General features: G+C 44.1%; 2 protein-coding genes across 11 annotated transcripts in view; one reads left to right on the forward strand and one right to left on the reverse strand.

Annotated features, from left to right (window-relative positions):
- The window catches only part of REXO5 (RNA exonuclease 5), a 72468-nt gene that overhangs the window by 9086 nt on the left and 42540 nt on the right, over positions 1 to 20842 (reverse strand). For 4 of the 9 annotated variants that reach the window (XR_016226150.1, XR_016226154.1, XM_051847881.3 and 1 more), the window contains one exon: positions 7791 to 8021. The exons of 2 other annotated variants lie outside the window; for them this stretch is intronic. Coding sequence is in view for 4 of the 7 variants with exons in the window: in XM_051847881.3 (XP_051703841.2) it covers positions 7811 to 8021 (211 nt within the window). In the remaining 3 variants the exon portion in view is untranslated. Of the gene's footprint in view, positions 1 to 7790; positions 8022 to 13499; positions 14851 to 19205; positions 19341 to 20842 lie in introns of those variants that run through there. 3 more of the 9 variants (XR_016226152.1, XM_008257826.5, XM_089321574.1) reach the window with 2 other exon arrangements.
- DCUN1D3 (defective in cullin neddylation 1 domain containing 3) lies at positions 14002 to 17912 on the forward strand. Of its 2 annotated transcripts, XM_089321584.1 has the most exons (3): positions 14010 to 14143; positions 14269 to 14432; positions 15619 to 17912. In XM_089321584.1, the coding sequence occupies exons 1-3, from the start codon at positions 14057 to 14059 to the stop codon at positions 16100 to 16102; spliced, it is 735 nt and encodes a 244-aa protein (XP_089177710.1). In that variant the 5' UTR covers positions 14010 to 14056; the 3' UTR covers positions 16103 to 17912. The 2 variants fall into 2 exon arrangements, with proteins under 2 accessions (XP_069920760.1, XP_089177710.1); XM_070064659.2 differs by having other exon boundaries at positions 14002 to 14432.

Here is a 20842-nt window from a genome sequence, read left to right on the forward strand (position 1 = left end):
CAAGTGAAATGACACTTGGATTGGACAGGAAACATCTTAGCATTTGAACTGAGACCCATCTGATGTGAGGGAGACTTTTATTCTTCACAATGATCTTCTAAGTTTTCCAGGTTTCAAGTGGGAAATGTGAGGCTGTAATATCTGGGCAACAAGTTTTTGAACGAAGGGATTGAATGCGGTTATGATACAAGCAAAATGCTTAGTGTTATGAAAAGTGTGTGATTCCACTGACGTTATTCTGGAGCCCATAGCTATCTTTAGATTTTTCAACATAGTGATTTCCAAAAGCTTATGCTGCTGCTACTTTATTTTAAAATTTTCTCGTATTGTTTATTTTTAAGTAGAGCCTAACTGCTAGTTTTAATAGATAGCATTGCACTAGCCATTAGGTAGTGACAATTTTGTCAGGTCACATTGGTGGGAAGTGGGCAGGAATTGTCAGTTGTGCTTCTCAATGCCTGCAACACCAGGATGCCTGCCATCAGGTATGGAGCTTCATTCTTGATTAAATTAGTCTGTTTATCTTTGTGCCTCAGTGTAATTTGGGGCTACATGCCATATAAGCATTTGTGAAACTAATTAATGGTTTTAAAGAAAAGTATAGTGCACACTTGGAGCCTTAAATTTCAACCTGCTAGGAACATTTTCCAATAAAGACACTTAAGTTATGAACATTTCCTGTCACTGTCTTCGAAACCTGAACACTTTGTAAATTGGTTCTTTAGTATTAAAATCAAAGAGAAATTGTTTCAGTGGTAGTAACTGAAACCAAGAGGGTAGCCAAGTTCTGGTCAGATCTGGTCTTTCAGTTTCATAGGATGTGGTTTATATCAAATGCCTGTTTTGGCTGGAAAATTGATCATGTTACTGCACAGAGAAAGACTTCCAGGAGCTCTTGTTTTATAGCCTTTCACATGGTACCTGAGTACTGGAAGGTTACTTCCTGGGAATGTGAAGATGACAGAAAATCTGTCAAAAATGGAATAAAGCAGCTTCGGGGACTCTGGTCTCTCTGCTTGAAGGAGGGCCAGGATTGCGGGGGGAGGGGAGTTGCAATGTTTTTAGCTTGTTATTCATGTTGTCTTTTAAACAGCATCTTAACGGTCCACCCAGTTGTAATGAAATTTGGCAGCTTTTATAAGTTTGGATCATTGGATCCTGTTAATGTATTTAATGTATTGGGTTGAAGCTGTGTCCTGGTGAGTTGGCCCAGGACCATGAATCAAAACACTTAGATTGTCTCTTTCTTTGCTCTGTGAGTAGCAGAGATCCAAATGGCCTGGCTTTGCCTATCATTCATGGCAGAGAACCTAGCATCTGGCTTAGGCAAGAGGGAATTTAGTGGTTCATGTACCTATGAAGGGCTGGCTTTGATCTTGATTCTATAGGAGGTACAGTTGGATTCACAATGCAAATAGTGCTTTTAAATCTTAGTTTCTCTTTGTGTCTTGATGCTGCTTTCCACTTGATTTTGTTCTTGAGTTCTGAATGTACTTGAGCCAAGATCTGTCTGATAAGAAAAGATTATTTGGGATCAGTGCTGTGGTGCAGTGGATTAAGTCACTGGCTGCAGAGCTGGCATCATATGGGCACTGGTTTGAGTCCAGCTGGTCCACTTCTGATCCAGCTCCCTGCTAGTGCACCTGGGAAAGCAGTGAAAGATGGCCCAAGTGATTGGGCTCCTGCACCCACGTGGGAGACCTGGATGAAGTTCATGGCTTCTGGCTTTGGCCTGGCCCAGCCCTGGTCATTTTGGACACTTGGGGCATAAACCAGTGGATGGAAGATCTCTCTCTGTCTCCCCCTGTCTTGCTGTAACTCTGACTTTCAAATAAATACTTATTTTTAAAACAGTTAAAAACTATTTAAGCTTCTCAGTGACCCCTTGATAGACATTTTTGTTTTTGTTAGAGGCTCTTTCGGGTAGGATGACTATAATATCTCCAACTTCTGGTATTCTCTGAGATACACTCTCACCGGCAAAGGTCACGTGCATACCCTTGTTTCAGTCATTGAAACCAGGGGCATGTGAGGCGTTGGCGGACCTGAGTCACATGTTCCCATTAAAACCTGCCTAGCCATGTGGCCAAGAGTGATAGAGACGGATCTACTAGTGAAAATTGGGTCATCATTTGAAGAGCTTGGATGCTGAGGAGGCAGACCAGTCTCTGTTAGAAGCAGTACCATCCTTTGATCCAGCCTGTAGCATGAGAGTCTATATGATCGGGTCTGGGGCTAAATCCAGCCCATTAACTGTTTCTGGGGGTTCCTCAGTTCCCTGTTTCTTTGCTCCCTGGGCATATGATTCACTCTGATTCTGGCTAGCCCTTGGGCCAGACCCTTCTAACCCAATGGTAAACCTTGGTGAGGGGATTATTCATTAGACCTTAAAGTAAGCATGGTCTTTTTCTGTTTTTTGGGGGGGGCATGGGGGCTGAAGGTGGACTTGGGTAGGGAATTTAATCTTCTTTTGAAAAATAAATTGAGATATAATATAAGAGATCCTTGTGATTAATCTTGTTTCTGCACTACTACCACCCCACAGTTAACAACACTTTCTTAAAGTCTTTGGACACTCAGTGAAGTAAGTGGCCTCTTTATTTACCTGCTTTCTATCCTCCTTTGGCAGTTTGATATTTTTGTTAATTATAATATCTTATGAGTTTTGGTTAAGGACTTTTTTTAAAAAAAGAAAATGAATTAGTGTTGAAAGAAATACGTACCTCAATACACTGCCAAAATAAGGTGACACTACCTTTATATATATATATATATATATATATATATATATCCTTTAGGAATTCTTAGAAAATAATTATGTGTGCTATTAGCTGTATGTTCTGTTTATTACACCAGTGTTATTTATAGTAGTGAACTATTGGAAGCTCCATGTCCAGCAATATGAGATTAAATGGGCAAATTGTAGTACTCTCACTCAGTGGAAGACTTAGCTGGCTATTAAAGATTTTTTTTTTTAAAGATTTATTTGAGAGAGTTACACAGAGAGAGGAGAGGCAGAGAGAGAGAGAGAGGTCTTCCATCTGATGGTTCACTCCCCAATTGGCCGCAATGGCTGGAACTGCACCGATCTAAAGCCAGGAGCCAGGAGCTTCTCCCAGGTCTCCCACATAGGGACTTGGGCCATCTTCTACCGCTTTTCCAGGCCATAGCAGGGAGCTGAGTTGGAAGTGGAGCAGCTGGATCTCGAACAAGCACCCATATGGGATGTCGGTGCCTCAGGCCAGGGCATTAACCCACTGAGCCACAGCACCAGCCCCATATTAAAGATGTTTTCACACAGAGAAACTGAACCTCTTTCTCACCCCTGAAATGTAGCTCCAAATTTTTGACAGATTGAATATTAGGATTTAAATAGCCTATGGGTTACATGAAATGGCTGGAGCATTATTGATGTTACCAACACATGGAACTGTTGATTTTTTAAAAACATTTTAAGAGAAGGGAAGATTTTCATGAAAATACTCAATGGAAAAGTTTGCAAAATAGGATGTATAATATGATTCCTATTTTGTTTAAAATTTATGTAAATAATATGTACCTATATGTATTTCTGTGTACTTTCACATGTGGATTAAAAAGATAGACCCCCAGATGTTCACTGTAGGTGATGGAATTACTACTTGACTGTTTTTTCTTTATGTTGCTCTGTATTTTCTAAACTTCACAGAATAACTATGTAATACTTTGACTTTTGCAGCAGGAAAGAAAGCGTTGGTGGCCTCACTTTTCTGACCAGGTTGCTGATGTGGTTGAAAGCAAGAATTATTTTATCGTACAGCTCTTTTCAGTTCCCCTTCCTGCCTGCTGTATTAGCAGTCAGCTTCCATCATGGAGCTCTAGGAAAAAGCGGATAAATGTGGTCCTAATGGATTTAGATTTTTTTTTTTTTTAAAGAATTAAGAAATTGATTAGCTACTATGTGATGACTCTGAGGCCTGCCTAGAGGCAATGTGATTCTAGAAACCGCGTCTGTACATTTGTGGCCATTTAGGTACCCCTTTAAAACATTTGGATGCAGTCATTTATCATTTTTATTTTGGTTTCCTTCCTCTTCTTTTGGCTCATTTCACAATTTCCTTTCTTGCCTTTTACTCAGATGCAAAAATCTAACCTATTCTGTGTAAACTATTTTTTAGTCAGTTGCTAACTCTTCAAAAGGTGACTCAGAATCGAATAGTTGACGTAGCAATTGGGTGTTTGAGGACCCATCAGTCATAATCAGGTAAACTTCTGGAGTGGCTGGTCCCCACATGCTAACTGGAAGCAGGGGATTAGTGCCTAATCAGTGGTTTGCCTTGGTTGGGTTCTAATGAGACTATCCCAAGGAAGAAAAGCTGCAGGCATACCAGAGATGAGTCTAGCAGACATGCTTCCTTTGTATTATAGAGCCACAGAGTACAAGTCCAAGATGGGCCTGTCACGGGGGAAGTTGCTGAAAAAGCTGGTGCAGGAACAAAAAGAGCTGCCAGCCTAGAAACCTGATGCTCCTTAATGATGCCCCTTGTGCACGTAAGTGGGCAGTCAGACTTGCCCAGATCAGTGGTGATGGCAAAAAGTATTTCTGTTGTGGATCAGTGGAATGTTAAGACCCTTTTTTGGTTGTTTGGAGTCATCTGGGATTAAACATAAAGTTAAGTTCTGGAATTCAGAGACCAAAAATGCTTTATTATTTGGCATTTGGAAACTTTATAATAGTACATGTGTGTTGGCCTGGTTGTATTTGGCAAATAATATTTGTTCTAGCCAACTCACACGGGCCTCCGTCCCCAGGTTTCCACTGGCTGTACATTCATACGGTCTTGCATTGCTAAATGATGGGAACACATTCTGAGCAGTGTGTCACTAAGCAGTCTTGTCATTGCATGAACATCAGAGTGTGCATACACAAACCTAGATGGTACAGGTCATTCATGCCAGGAAGCCTCTTGATGCAATAAACAGACACGGCAGAAAACAGATGTATGAGCCTGCTGCTGGCTACACATGGCATGCTTTTTTGCAGTAAATCTAGAGGGAGTACATTCTAAAAAATAATGTTTTTTGAAAGTACATAGTCATTTGTTGTCATTATCAAGTACTATGTACTATGCATAATTATATGAGCTAGACTTTTATCCAACTAGCAGTATGTAGTAGGTTTGTTTACACCAGCATCACCACAAACAGTTGAATAATGCTTTGCATCGAGATGTTATGAAGGTTCCAGTCCCTGGGTAATAGGAAGTTTTCAGCTTTAGGGACCACTGATGTATACGTGGCCCTTCATTAACAAAAACATCATTTTGTAGCACGTGACTGTTTCTGAATGACGCAAATTAAGTAACAGTGGAAATACTTTAAAAATGAAATAAATTACTTTGTGCTGAGCTGGCTGGTCTTAATTATGTGATTTAATATTATTTTACAGAAATATAACCAGTTGGATTATTTTCTTTTTAAAAAAAGTTCTCTTTCTTCCCTTCCTCCCTTGATCACTCTTCTTTTGCACTTTTGAAATTGGTTGATGTAGAAATTCATGTGTCCCTACCCAATGCTGACTGGAACCACTGTCTTAGCTTGCTGCCATGGTACTTTTTAGGACAAAAAGTCTTTTTAAAGCATGAAAATAGAAGCAGACGGGTCTCATTTGCTTTGGCAAAAGGAACAGCTTTTCCTCCCAAGCAGCTCTGCGTAAGACTTAATCTCCAAAGATGATCTTTTAAGTTCCAAATGACAGCAGCAACTTCACATTTTATTAAAGTACTCTGGATTTCAATCTTTTTTTGTTATTGTTGCAAGTGTACTTTCTAGGAAGTAGTTTTCAAATGGACACCCCATTTTTCTTCATTTCTCTGGGCCTTTCTGTGTCTGCTGCTGCCAGGTGGGATCCAGGAGCTCTGTGGTCTTGGCTTGGGACTCCCTGGAAGATCATTTCTGCCATTACAAAGCTGTTGTAGCCTTTTGCTACTATAGAAAAGCTGAGGGATCCCTGTACTCATGTTCTCTGGCTTTTGGGTGTCTGGCATATACAGTAAGAAATAAAAACACACCCAGCTAGTTCTTCCAGGTGTTTAGATGAAAGCTAAAAAGTTAGGTTTCTTTTTGTTAATATGTAGAAACAGTGGCATCTGTCAGTGGCTCTGGCTACTGGATGAGAACAGAGTGGAAGAGTGGTTTGGATTGGTCCTTCCTGTCAAGGAGTGTCAGCGCAGATCTCAGCAGCCTTGCTGACACTGCTTTGTGGTGCTAGCATTTGCCTCCTGTTTTTTAGCTCTTCATTCTGTAAGACTGTTCACGGGGTGACAAGGCTCCCCATCAGCAGCCAACACAGCATTCTTGTGAGCAGGCTCCCTGGCCCAACCAGCTGCAGCTAAGAGCCAGCTTGCTCTGGTCTGTTTTCCATATGTCAAGGCCTATTGCTGATCCTGCAGGGATCAAACTTAAGATTATTAGGGACGGCTGCAAAACCAGTTACCTGTCACCCATTGCTCAGACTGGAGAAGGCCTGCTTTCTCTCTTTTGGACTTGGCTCTGATGGGCGGAGACAAAGTGTTCTTAAAAAGGTTGCAGATTTTTTTTTTTTTTTTTTTTTGACAGGCAGAGTGGACAGTGAGAGAGAGAGACAGAGAGAAAGGTCTTCCTTTGCTGTTGGTTCACCCTCCAATGGCCGCCGCGGCCGGCGCGCTGCGGCCGGCGCACCGTGCTGATCCGATGGCAGGAGCCAGGAGCCAGGTGCTTTTCCTGGTCTCCCATGGGGTGCAGGGCCCAAGCACCTGGGCCATCCTCCACTGCACTCCCTGGCCACAGCAGAGAGCTGGCCTGGAAGAGGGGCAACCGGGACAGAATCCGGCGCCCTAACCGGGACTAGAACCCGGTGTGCCGGCGCCGCTAGGCAGAGGATTAGCCTAGTGAGCCGCGGCGCCGGCCAAAGGTTGCAGATTTAGAGTTTGAATAAAGTAGGTTAAAAATGTGAAGGTAGGGGCCAGCGCTGTGGCATAGCCGGTAAAGCCACCGCCTGCAGTGCCGGCATCCCATATGGGCACCGGTTCGAGTCCTGGCTGCTCCACTTCCAATCCAGCTCTCTACTATGGCCTGGGAAAGCAGTAGAAGATGGCCCCCAAGTCCTTGGGCCCCTGTACCCTTATGGGAGACCCAGAAGAAGCTCCTGGCTTCGGATCGGCACAGCTCCAGCCGTTGTGGCCACCTGGGGAGTGAATCAGCAGATGGAAGACCTTTCTCTGCCTCTCCTTCTCTCCCCATGTAGCTCTGACTTTCAAATAAATAAATAAATATTTTTTAAAAAATGTTAAGGTAGTCCCAGAAAATTTGGCCTGGAAAAACCAACCCAGACCCCTCACTTCAAATACTGGGGTCAGAGAAACTGATAGTGGATAAATGACTTGCTTAAGGGCACACTCAGCTTAGGGACACGCCAGATGAGAACTGAAGGCATTCTGGGATTTCACTCTGTTCCCATTCACTCAGTGGACTGAGACATTGCTAATTTTTTTTTTTTTTTTTTTTTTTTTTTGCTCTTGGAGTATCGTCATCTCATTAGGGGCCGTGTATATCCTGGCACATTGTAGCAAAAAGCAGTAGTGAAGCTTTGATGGAGCATGGACAATTAGAGTCAAACTGCTTGGACTTGAAGCCAAAACTTTCCTTCACAGACTGGCCATGGAACCTCTTTTAAACTCAGTTTACTTCTTCCCTGTTTAAAATGAAAATTTCATTATCTTCCTGATTGACTGACAGTTCTTATCAATTCCCTCAATAAATATATGTAATGATTGTTTTTAAAGATTTAATTTTATTTATTTGAGAGAGAGTTACAGACAGAGAGGGAGAGACATAGAGAAAGGTCTTCCATCTGCTGGTTCACTCCCCCAGATGGCCACAGTGGCTGGAGCTGAGCTGATGGGAAGCCAGGAGCCAGGAGTTTCTTCCAGGTCTCCCACAGGGGTGCAAGGGACCAAGTGCCTTGGCCATCTTCCACGGCTTTCCCAGGCCACAGCAGAGAGCTGGATAGGAAGAGGAACAGCCGAGACATGAACTGGTGCCCATATGGGATGCCAGCGCCGCAGGCAGAAGCTTAGCTTACTATACCACAGCGCTGGCCCCTGTAATGCTTTTAACATACTGGCTCTCTTCTGCTTTCTTCTCTTCCATGATATGCCGTTAAAGGACCTGGATAAGTCCTACTTTCTCTGAAACCTTCCCATGTAAAGTCTTCCAGAGTGCTTTGATTTCCTAGTCCCACTTCAGTAGTAGAAACTTCTGTTTCCTAACTTAGGAGAGCTCTAACAGCCCATTTCTCCAGCTTGGGAGGTTTGACAATGAAGATGATGCATATGAAGATGTAGCCCCAGGATCCCCTAGTTCTGGTTTCTCTTCCTCAGTCCCTTCAACTTTTCTTTCCATAGTGAAAATTCACCCTTCTCTCGCCGATGCCTGTCTTCATTTGTACAAAGTCTCAGTGTGGGCTAGCCTTCCATGGTAGTTTTGCCCCCTCAGAGGCAATTCTGTCAGCAGTTGAGAGTGAAGCCCTATGACATAGAATTGTGCCTGCACAGCACTGCCTAAGACATTGGAGTGGCTTCCTGATCGATCCCTTGCCAGAGCTGCCCCTTGGGCCAGCAAGGCCTGCTCCAGACCTACAGCCAGAGGGCAGTGAGGCCCATCCAGGGGAGCAGCAGCCTCAGCTGGCACAGAGGAGCCATGAGGAGGAGGCAGAAGCAGTTGGGCCTGAGACTGAGGGAGAAAAGCTGGAGGCTGATCTGTCTAGCGTAAGCTCAGTGGAGTTACTGGCTTTGACTTTGCCGCTTAAACACCCAAAGCTGGAAGTAGGATTCTCAGGTTTGTGATGTGTGTGTGTATTTGCTTTTTATTGTTTTTGTTTTGTTTTGCTTTCCTTTCTTCCCAACCCTCCTTGTCCTTGGCTCCAGTCAATCCATTTGTGTTCCATGGTTGAAACAGGAGCAGAGTCACTTGTAAACAGGAGTGCTACTGCTGGGCATACTTGAGTTACCACAGCAGATCTGGGCTGCTGCTGAAAGAGCACTGTTCCATAAGGGAGGCTGATGCTGTCCCCAACTTTGTGGTAGTAACAGTAGCTATTACAGAGGCAAACATTTAAGATACACTTTTGTGAGAACCAAGTACCTGGAATGTCTCAGACTACCCAACAGTTCTTTGAGGTAGGGCTGCCCTGTTTTAGTCATAAGCCGATAGAGTTCCTTGGTGTCAGCATCGGGATTCAAATCCTAGTTTGTCTGAGCTCATTCTCTTAATTACTCTGCTCCTATTTTCTCCCTCCCAAGACAGGTTCCTGAACCTCCCTGTGCCTCCATTTATTTTGCTGTAATTAGGGGTAATTACTTCACAGAGCTATGTTTATATATAGCTATTATAATGTGCTAACAAATGCAAAGTGGTACTCATTAGTAACAATGGTCTGTTACTGTTGAAAATTTGGCTCTAGGGGGCCCAGACAGTGCTAAAGCCATGAGGCTGTCTACATCACAGCCAGCAGTGATAGGAAGGGGGACCTACTAAGGCCGATCATTAAATGAGTGTAACTGAATAGAAAACTAGAAATCCTGGTTTTTTTCTTGCAAGCCTGCATAGCTGGAGCTAAATGGAAGGGGAAGGAATCTGAACTGGCTGAAAGCCCGCCCCAGGTTAGAGACAGCAAATACCCTACTTTATTTGATTTAGTCAGTCAAAAGGAAACCCCATCCTGTGGAGAATCTCATCCTGCAGGTATTTCTGGGCCATGGTGCTTTTGGGTGGGGTCACTGCAGAACAAGACCTGGGCTGCTGACTCAAGGCAGGGATAGGAGTCCTATCTGGGTCTGAGGAAACTGAGGCCTGGAACCATTGTTCAGATGGGACAAGCTAAGACGTCCAACTGGCTACTCAGCTGCTAGTAATCATAGTAATAGGTTTCATAGCAGCTGTCTTCTGTGGGAAGAACAGCAGATATTGGGTATATTTTATTGCCTTTCCTAACTAAATCCTTAACAACAGTTCTGTGAAGCAGATAACATTTTTGCAGATTGAGGACATTTCAAGCTTCATCAGGGTTATGTGCAGTAGCAGAGCTGGACTTCAGTTTCCAAAACAGTTTTAACCATGCTGTGGACCGAAACACAGGGGTTCGGACATCTGGACTAATTCTGGTTGGAACTGAGCCCAAGGCCATCTTGGCTAGATCGTGCAGTAGAGATGGCCTAGGAGAGGACAGTGGGTTCTTGAGCCACAGGCACACACAGATCATGCAGCTCCCTTTGCTGTGGCTGATGTAGGAGTTGCTATGGCGTCACTTCTAAACTCAGTGCCCATTCTTCTGTGTGCTTTCCCGAGGTACTTTATTGGAAGTGAATTCATCAGTGTAGTGGTAAAGGTCATGGTTTCTTGAGCCAGATTACTAGGTTCTGTTGGTTACGTGATCTAGGGTAATTTACTTTTGAGTCTCAGCTTCCCTGTCTTTAAATGTGGGTGTGATATGGATATATGAGTTAATGTCTCTAAAGTGCTTAGCATAGTGCCTGGTATCACAGCAAGTGCTCAATAATTGATGGCTACTGTTATTAGCTATTAGCCAACAGCTAGTGACTGCAGGAAGACCTTCAACTTGAAAACACTCAAAGTGCTGCCAGCCTGGAACAGAGGTCTGGGGACTGTGATTGAGACTGGGAAAAGCTCTGGAAGCAAAAGTGTTCTTCCAGGGAAGGGGGTAGACCCAGAAGAAGGGAGCTCACAGGACAGTGACCAGGGACCATACTCACCACCAGATATGAAAATATTTCCTCTGGCTTGAAACCACCACACGTTGAACTGCAATGAGAGCCCTTCCGAGAGAGCCCAGAATGGAAGGATCCAGCCTTCTGGCACTTGCTGATTGATCATCTGTCAGCATTGATGTTCCCCTCCTTTTTCTCATCTGTTAAAAGCCTTCAGGTTTCAGCTGGTTCTGCCATGTCAGGTCATCAAAAGATGCTCTTACATGGAGGGCTGGTTGGGTAAATGAGATTAAGGGCCTCTTTGGAAGCCCATCTGTTCTGTCTCTACCTGAAGGCCTGGATGCCAGGATTTGGAGGAAGCTGCTATAATGAAGCATCTGTCCAGTGTGGCCAGGGTTGAGTAGCCTGGGATAGGTGGGTCAGATGGAGGCCAGGAAATCCTCTTATCTCACTGGGTGCCTGTGCCTCCCTCAGCAGCAGGAGCTGAGCAGCAAACCCTGATGAGTCAGCGAGGCTGGGAATTAAGAGTTGCCAGTCTGTGAGCATGTGGGGTTTGTGTAAGTTTGGGCCTTTTGTTTGTTTCAGCACTCTAGTCTTTAGAAACACAAATCTGGAAACCAGACCCTCCACATGCTATAGTCCTTCTTGTTTTGAGATAATTCAGCTCAAACAGAACAGTTGCTTCCCTTGTATGATGGTCTTCCAAGAATTAACCCCTTGCCTTTTGATATTTTAATAGGTTGTGCTTATGGCCTGTTCACTATAATCTTAAAGCATAGAAAGACTTTTAAAAAAACCTTAACTTGGGTATGTCATTTTCTACACTAAAAGCTCTTCAAAGACTTTCAGTAAGTTTTTAAAGCCTAAGTGAAATAAATAAATAAATAAATAAAGCCTAAGTGAAACTGCAAGTCTTTGGGAGGCATGTATGGGCATGTCTTTTTGTCATTTATTCTCTCTCAGGGTGGAGAGCAGACACGCCCTGATACGATTAGTCTCCAGGAACTACAGGCATGATTCTGCTCTTCCCTCTTAAATGTGTACACCTAGAAGTCACCCCTAGAATACCTCCTGAAGATAATCCCCACATTTACCCAGGCACTATTTACAGGAAGCTTTTTTTAGGCAAAGTTTAAAGTTCCAGCCTTTCATAAACAGCAACCTTTTGCCCCAGTGCCAGTTCTCTGAAGAGCTTGAATTTAGATCCTAGAGTCCATGACAGCTCCCTAGAACTGGGGAGGCCCATGTGGGACTGACATAGATTTTTTGTCTGGCGTTTGCTTTCCCTGCTGTCCTGGCTCCTAGTCCACATTTCTCTTAACATTTTTGGTGGATACCATTATTGTAATAGCTGGAAAAATTTTCTAAGTACAGGTTGAGTATCCCTTACCTGAAATGCATGAGACCAAATGTGTTAAGAAATTTCAGATTTTTCCAGATTCTGGAGCATTGCTTTATGCATAATGAGATAGCTGTCTTGGAGATGGGACCCAAAACTAAACATGAAATTGATTTGTGTTTCATATACTCCTATATACATAGGTTTAAGTTAATTTTATATAACATTTTAAATAATTTTGTATGTGAAATAGTTTCATGGTAGGGAAGTTTCCACTTGTGGCATCAAGTCAGCCCTCAGAATGTTTCAGATTCTTCAGTATTTTGGATTTTTGGAATAAGGATGTACAACCTACACTATTAAAATTGGATTTCCTAGCAAACTAGTTTAAAGTAAGAATGAATCCTGGGGGTTGCCATTGTTATGGCGGGTTTAGCTGCTCTGAAGGATGCCTGGATCCCAGGGCAGAGTGCCAGTTCTGAGTCCTAGGATCTCTGCTTCTGATCCAGCTTCCTCCTAATGCATCCTGGGAGGCAGCCTAAGTGCCTGGGAGGCTTAAGTGCTTGGGCTCTTTCCACCCATGGAGAGACCTGGATGGACTTCTAGGTTCCTGGCTTTGGCCTGGCCCAGCATAGTTGTTGTGGGCATTTGGGGAGTGAACCAGCACAAGAAAGATCTCTGTGTCTCTGTCTCTGTTGCCATTTAAGTAGATAAAAATAAACACGTAAGAAAAAAAGGAGCCCTGGATAGACAGGGTAGTCTCAGAGAAATTACATTCCCTTTAGGTCCCTTTCCGATGGGGGTGGCAGGGCCCCAAGCACTGGGGCCATCATCTGCTGCCTCCCAAGATGCAGGAGCAGGAGGCTGGGTCAGAAACTGAGTAGCTAGGACTCCAGGACGGCATGTGAGCATCCCAAGCAGTGGCTTATCCTTTTGCATCACAATTCCTGCCCCCATATCCTACCATTTTTAGAAGATCGTATTTAGACAAATCAGTCCTTTAGAGCAGAGACACATACCCCATTAGAAGCCTGCTAGGACTGTCATGTTTAATGAGAACTTGGCATGCATTCTGTACAGCCTCACTAAAGACATAAAAGGGAGGGAATAAAAAAAAAAAAAGCTCCTAGGTTAGGAGACTTTGCTTGGAGTACAGGGATGGTGAATGGCTTCCGTAGCTGAGCAAAGAAAGGGCCTTACACCTGCTATGTGGGATAGGCCCAGAAAGGGATCTGGAGAGATCAGGGATGAACTTTACTTTGATGTTTGGTTCTGCCCTTGTTCGCAGGCCTGACACTGCAAATCCCTTACCTCATTGTTAAGCTATTGTGAGACCCTATAGTTGTTTTGGGTATGGCCACTCCCTCCCTCTATTAATCCCATGTATGGAAAAAGAAAATCTGAGTGTGACGGTGTTAAAAACTAGAAAATAAACCTTATATTTGTACCCTCTGGCTTAATCCAGGTCCACATAAATTTTTTGCATGATGATGAATTGGCAAGACAGATTTCCTCTGGAATATTTGGCAGAACTGTGGTCTTTGATGTGTTCTGCACATGAATCAGCTTCTTTGTAACCTGTTACCTTAAGAATTTTAGGAATTTCCCATATTGGTTTTCCATATGTGCCATAGCCACTGCTTTTCCAAGGCAAGTTACAGAGCTGGCTTATCAGGGAGGTGATCTCCCTTCATTCCTTGTTGGCTCATTGAAACGCAGTGATCCCCAGGAAGCAGTCCCCAGAGGGTGGTGCCCCCGCCCATGCCCTGTGTTCTGTGTTCAAGAGGTGACTGCTTTCCAATTTCCTCCCAGGTTGGCTGGTTCCTCTGGCTGATGGCATGTTGAAGTACATGGGCCAGCGGCAGCGAGGGCATCCATTCCAGAGGGGGCCACTTTAGAGGCCAGGCCGCCAGCACCATGGGCCAGTGTGTCACCAAGTGCAAGAATCCCTCATCAACCTTGGGCAGCAAGAATGGAGACCGGGACTCCAGCAGCAAATCACACAGCAGGCGAAGTGCAGGCCACCGTGAGGAACAGGTGCCACCTTGTGGCAAGCCAGGTGGGGATATCCTCGTCAATGGGACCAAGAAGGCGGAGGCTGCCACTGAGGTCTGCCAGTTGCCAACGTCCTCGGGAGATGCTGGGAGGGAGTCCAAGTCCAATGCTGAAGAGTCTTCCTTGCAGAGGTTGGAAGAACTGTTCAGGCGCTACAAGGACGAGCGGGAGGATGCAATTTTGGAAGAAGGCATGGAACGCTTTTGCAATGACCTATGTGTCGACCCCACGGAATTTCGAGTGCTGCTCTTGGCTTGGAAGTTCCAGGCTGCTACCATGTGCAAATTCACCAGGTTAGTTACAAATACTTCATGTTACCAGGTGAGCAGAGGAGGAAACGGAGCAATGTTGTGCAGGAGTGCTCAGCTAGGATAACTGGGTCAGCTGCATGGGGTTTGGGGAAGGGAAAATCCTTGTGCTCTGACCAGTTTCTCAAAAGCAGATGTTTTGAGCTAAGTTGTGTTCCTGATCCAGAGAAGGCCTCCCCCTGCCACCTCCCTCCCAAGACTCCTCTGAGGGTTTAAAAAAGTAAGTGCCTGACTCTGTAGCAGACCCACTCAATAGGAATCTTGAGGTACTTGAGAATTCACTGTCCGTCCTGTGGCAGGTGCTGTGTGTGCCAGTACAGTGAGAACCTCCAGGGATGTGCCTCTGCCACTCCGTGAGCCCAGTTGTCCCTTCTCATCCTTACCGTATTGCCCTCAGCCAGACCTGTATGAAACAAGGACAGGTGGCCCAGTTATCAAGCAGCAGTTTCATGTCGTTGTGGTCTTATATCCCTGTAGAAGTTGCTTGTGGGTGAAGACGTGACAGGGTCACCCCAAGGGGTGGTTTGCTGAGCGCAGGTTATGAGACCTGGCCAAGCCATTTCTAGTCTATATGCCCCCAGGTAGCTTACCCTCCAGACCTGGACTCCCTAATCTTGGTGGGTACAGCAGTCCCAGAGAGGAAACCGTGCTGTCAGCTGGAAGTGTTACAAAGATGTTAAATATGTGTACGCAAGTTTTGTTATTTAATAGCACAGTTTTTATCTCTGGTGGCAGACTTAAATTTTATCCTGCCTCTCGGGCTCCAGAAGTGTCTCTTGGCTGTCACCAGAAAGATACCAAAACAACCCAGAGAGAATCGAAAGGGAGGCAGGAAGGCTTCTCCATCGAGGAGAAAGAGGCTGCAACCTCATCACCAGTGCAGGGCAGCAGACCCAGCAGGAGGCAGGGGACTAGCTGCCTGCCGTGTGCTTGGCAGTGTTGGAAACACTCGGTACTCGTGCTAACGTGTTTACCCCTCACCAGAACCCTGCAAGGTGAGGTGTAACATTTACTCACCACTTGGCAGATGAGGAAGGAGGACTACTTAGTGCAGGAGCTGGCATTTGATCCAGGCCATCCTGCCTCAATGCCATACTCTTGATTACTATACTCTGTTGCCCTCGGTAAATAATATCGGTTATAACTAATTTGTGCCTTCTTTCTGTTGCAGGAAGGAGTTTTTCGATGGCTGCAAGGCAATAAGTGCAGACAGCATTGACGGGATCTGTGCGCGGTTCCCTAGCCTCTTAACAGAAGCCAAACAGGAGGATAAATTCAAGGATCTCTACCGGTTTACATTTCAGTTTGGCCTGGACTCTGAAGAAGGGCAGCGGTCACTGCATCGGGAAATAGCCATTGCCCTGTGGAAACTAGTCTTCACTCAAAACAACCCTCCAGTATTGGACCAGTGGCTAAACTTCCTAACAGAGAACCCCTCGGGGATCAAGGGCATCTCCCGGGACACTTGGAACATGTTCCTTAACTTCACTCAGGTGATTGGCCCCGACCTCAGCAACTACAGTGAAGATGAGGCCTGGCCAAGTCTCTTTGATACCTTTGTGGAGTGGGAAATGGAGCGAAGGAAAAGAGAAGGGGAAGGGAGAGGTGCACTCAGCTCAGGGCCCGAGGGCTTGTGTCCCGAGGAGCAGACTTAGTGGCTCTGTCCCAGGAGCAGCAGCAAAGAGCTGCCTGCTGTCCTGCAGCCAACCAAGGAATTGGACCTTTCTGGAAATTACTGAAGATCCGGATATTTTCTACTTTACACCTTTCTCTGCCTTGTATCTGAAAGGGCTCTAAAATGCTGTATCATGTTTTAGGCACTTTCTTCATTTTTTGGTTATTTTGGTTATTTCTTTTTTTTGGGGGGGGTAATCCCCCAAAATATTTGAACCTGGCTACATGTTGTGTATCTTTTTTTGAAGCCTTCAGATAGAATAAGTCTGCCATTTCTTGCACAAATTGGATGATTTTTTTTTTTTTTTTGGTGGGGGCCAGTATAGAGCCGGGTGGGGGGAATGGGACTGTTCGGTTGAATTAACATTACAAAATGATACAGTGCCAGATCTCAGTTTTGCATACTGTTTTTCAGGGCAGGTCTGTACTGTGTGTAGTGCTGTTTACATGGTTGAATTTAGGTTGTAATAATTATTTTTAAAGATTTACACAGATTTTGAGTAGCAGTGTTAACTGTTAACCACATTGCATTAATTTCCAGACAAGTTTAGAGCTCTTGGGGAGCTGAGGCCAGTCAAGAGCGTTTGTGTAGTCTGGTGATAACTTCCCTTTTAAGCTAATTTATCCAAAACCCTTATTTCCCTCACTTCTTGCTCATTCCTTCTTTGACCTACTGCATTTCATGTTGAATTTATCCATGAACATGCTGCACCTGTCAGTCAAGTGAGCAGTGTTTTTTCTTTTTCTTTTTGGACACATTGTACTGAGAACCACTTAAGCATTGAATACAGAGAAAGCAGTGCTACCTCAGTTTTGCTGGAAGTAGACTTATTTGATAGTTTTCTTTCGTTGATGAAGTTTCTGTATTTTCATGTTGTTAAGTGGAAATACTTTTTTTGTTTTTTTGTTTTTTTTTTTTTCATTTGCTTTGGAGCCAAAGTTTCTGTTCCTGGTGGTCGGAATATGGTGCCTGCCGGCCAGCTGACTTGAAGGAAAACTGTGGTATGGAGCTCTGCTTGAATTATTTTTTCTCCTTAATTTTCCTTTCTTTACGTATCATCAGCTTACTTGTCTGGCAAGTGCAGAAGCCTGGGGCTGGCCTGAACTCTGCCAAACAGATATCAAAGTGTATTTAAGAGCTAAACGTGTGCCCTTTCCCTTCTTGCTGCACCCATGTTGTCACTTACCCCCCAGGAGTTATTTATTCTTTTTGTTAATGTCAGGCTCATTTGGGGTAATGTGATGACTGTTTAGGTTTACATGACCCTCCTCTCCTTCCCTTCCCCCAAATATGTATATATACATATATAAAATATGTATATATTTTACCTATATAAAATATATATATATACACATATATGTATCTATATTCCTTCATTTCTTTGCCTGCTAAAACTGGCCATAAAAGAGGGAGCTGCCTTCAATGTATAAAGTCTAAGAGTGCCAGGGGATGTCCTAATGGAGGCTTTCCTATCTGCGTTTGGACCGTGTTCACTGATGGCATGAATTCACTTGGCCCTTTCCTCACAAGAGGGGCCTGGTTCCCCAGGCTCCTCCACACACTTGGTCCAGACGGCCAGCTCTGGCCAGACTGCCACAGGGGCCTGAGGAGCTGACTCTGGTCCTAACTGATTTTTAGTAGAGGGTCCTCTTGTTATTTTTCAATTAAAAAAAAATGTCCCCAAAAAACTGTGCTGACGGGTGGGTGGCAGGAACTTGTATAGTTCAGCTTCCAGTACTTTGGAACAGATTTAAAAGGGAATCTTTTAAATAAAAACTTATTAAAACATGTATGCTGTTAAGGTAATGAGAGTTTGTCTATTAAGTATTTAGAGTTTTCTCTGGTAAGCAGTCCTCTCTCCCAGGTACACTTAGGGTTTTCAGCCTGGGCAAGAATTGCATGTTTTGAGTTCCTTTGCTAGTAGCCCTACCTGACCTCCCATCTTTACAAAGATAATTATTTCAGGTTTTGGCAGCCAGTGTTTTCTAAAATTGATACTGACATAGGGAACATATTAATAGTTGGAATTTTAGAAAAAGTCCTGACAGTTGCCCCTCCTAGCGGGGCAGATCAGTCACAGCAGGGTAGCAGGACTGCTGGCAAGCTGAAGTAGGAGTCTCAGGTCAGGATTCTATCCTTGTTCTAGCTAAATAAGATGCAAGATCCTTGTAAAAATGTTGTCAGGGGGCCCCAGGAGGTAGACACACCCAGACTATCATCTTTAATTGTAGCTAGTTCGCCACTCCTGATTTTTCCTAATTCTGGATTTTGTAGAGGTTAAGCGAAGGAAAACACAGGCTGCTGTTAGCCAGACAAGGCCTTTTCCATCACAGATCAGAAGCACAGATGGGAAGGAAGAGCCCAAAAGAGCAACACAGCCGACTCTGAAATGAGATCCTCTGCTCATCCTTCCAGAAGGCATTCCATGCATTAGGTGCATTAGTGGATGGTTCTGGTTTTTTTTTTTTTTTTTTTTAATATGAACTATTCAGCATATCTTTCCCCTACAAAAGAACTATTTATTTTTTGGTTATATTTTTGATGATTTCATTTTTTTTACAAAAATGCAAATAAGAAACCAGAAGAGGGAGCAGTCAGGGAGGGACTTAAGGTTCCTTCCTGGTTGAATTCCTTCCTCAGCAATGAATTCAGTAGCTTTGGGTCAGTATGCAACTGTTTTCAGGATCACAGGCAAAGCAGATTTTTCTACTGAGGGATCCAAGGTGGGGTGAATGTAGGGTGTATAGATAATCTTCTGAGAAATGAAAAGCCCCGTTCCTCTCAAGCTAGAAGCAGCTTTGCTGTGGAATGAATGAGCAGTCATTTTGTGGAGGCAGCCAAATGCGTGCCCCTCGGGTAAGCCAGTGCACCTCTCACTTTAGCGATGTTGTGACTCCAGAGTGATGTGACCAGGGGCAGATGTGGATGCAGCATCCAAGGGTAACCACAATAAACTCAATATACTCACATATGTTGGGAAATTACTTGGTTTTGGCAAATGGCTTTGAGCTCCTTTAGCGATTTATTAGCTGGTATGAGATGAAGTCTTGCTTCATTGAATTGCTCTCTCCTTAATCCTTGCCACATTTGAGTGTATCATTCTTAACCCCACCTTCTCTAATAGCACCTCGTCTCAGCTGCTTGCCTTAGCAGTTCTTCCTCATCCTGCGAGATGTGCTCACATGTTGTGTTAGGTCCAGGAACTTATGTCTACTCTTCTGATAAGGGAAGAAGAAAAATCCAGAGGTGAGTGAAGATCCAAATTTCAACCAAACCTCATGGTCCAGGGAAATTAATTGAAAATGTACAAGACAGTGTTTTCAGTATTAAACTTCCCCGTGGAAGGTGTATAAACCAGCCTTCTTGGAAAGGAAGAAAGGATTAAGCCACACAGTATTAGTCTCTGAAACAGTACTGATCTCCCAGGAGCTGCTGCCAAAATTCAGTCCTTGGTGCCGGAGGCTACAAGGGAGAAGCTACCGGGGTAAAGACTTGTCTTACGGTTTACAAAACAGGTTCTATTTCGGACTGTTGGGTTTGCCATATTTCAAATGAAATCTTCAGGGTAGTAAAGCCCAAAGGTAGAGTCAACTATACTGTTATTAAGGTAAGGACTGAACAAAAGCTGCTCCTAGGGATTCTTTGTTCTTTTGGTTTGGCTTTTTTTTTTTTTTTTTTTTTTTTTGGTGGCTTGCAGTTTTTCTTGTCTGTTATGTTTGGTTAATGACGACTTGAATATCGTGATAACTGACAAAGGTCTTCCTTGGTGGACTTGAATATCTTGGTAACTGACAAAGGTCTTCCTTGGAGGACTCCAGCAGTATATTGTTTAAATGGCTATAAAAGGACTATTACAGTTATTGAAATGTGTTACCCAGGACTCATTTGAGGACATGTGACATTGCTCGTCCTCACTCCATATGTTTTCTGAGTCATTTAGAGGGGGTGCCCACCTACCGCCTTCAAGTTCATTCCCATTGTAAGCCGTAACTATGGCATCTATCCAGTTTCACTTGGATTGGGACTGCATGTCAGTGATGACCAGCAGGGTGTTTTTTTTTTTTTCTTTCTCAAAGAAAATAAATAAATTGATGCTTGAGCCCTGGTTGCAGAAGCCAAGATGGCTTGCATTAAACATCAGGTTCTGCTTCTGCTTCAGATGCTGGGGCATCTTGTCCTCCCCATTCCTTGCTAGAAACCCAGCTTGCTCTCAGATACTCACTTGTCTACCACCCACCTTTTTTCCTCACTGCTGTCAACACAAATCTTTGATGTTGCCAAAGGAAGCCAGCTGTTTGTTTTGTCCCCCTGCTTCCCTAACACATAGATGCGCTCTGGAAGTGTCTTCTGACTCTGGTCCCCAGCTCTCTCGTCTGTGATCAATTGCTCTTACCTGTTGCACTAATGAGTATAGTTCTAAGTTTCAAAGGGGGAATTTGAAGCAATAGGCAAATGGGGCATGGATGGTTTGGTCCTACAGGTATCCTGCCTTAAGCTGTCGAGGTGATGAGTCCACTGCTCATGTGACCCTCCCCCACTGTTGTGGATCCCTCTTGGTTTGTGACCAGCGTGTCTATTTCTTGAGGCTGTACAAACTTGACAAAAGTTAATACTTTTGATTGTGTTCTCTGCACTGTTGCACTCTTCAAATGGCCCCTTGAATATTTTTATTAACTTGTTACACACATTTTTGTCTTTGATGTCTACATTATTTTTTTCT

The sequence above is a fragment of the Oryctolagus cuniculus genome, chromosome 19 (genome assembly GCF_051225735.1).
Source record: "Oryctolagus cuniculus isolate XC-2025 breed Fujian yellow rabbit chromosome 19, ASM5122573v1, whole genome shotgun sequence".
NCBI lineage: Eukaryota > Metazoa > Chordata > Mammalia > Lagomorpha > Leporidae > Oryctolagus > Oryctolagus cuniculus.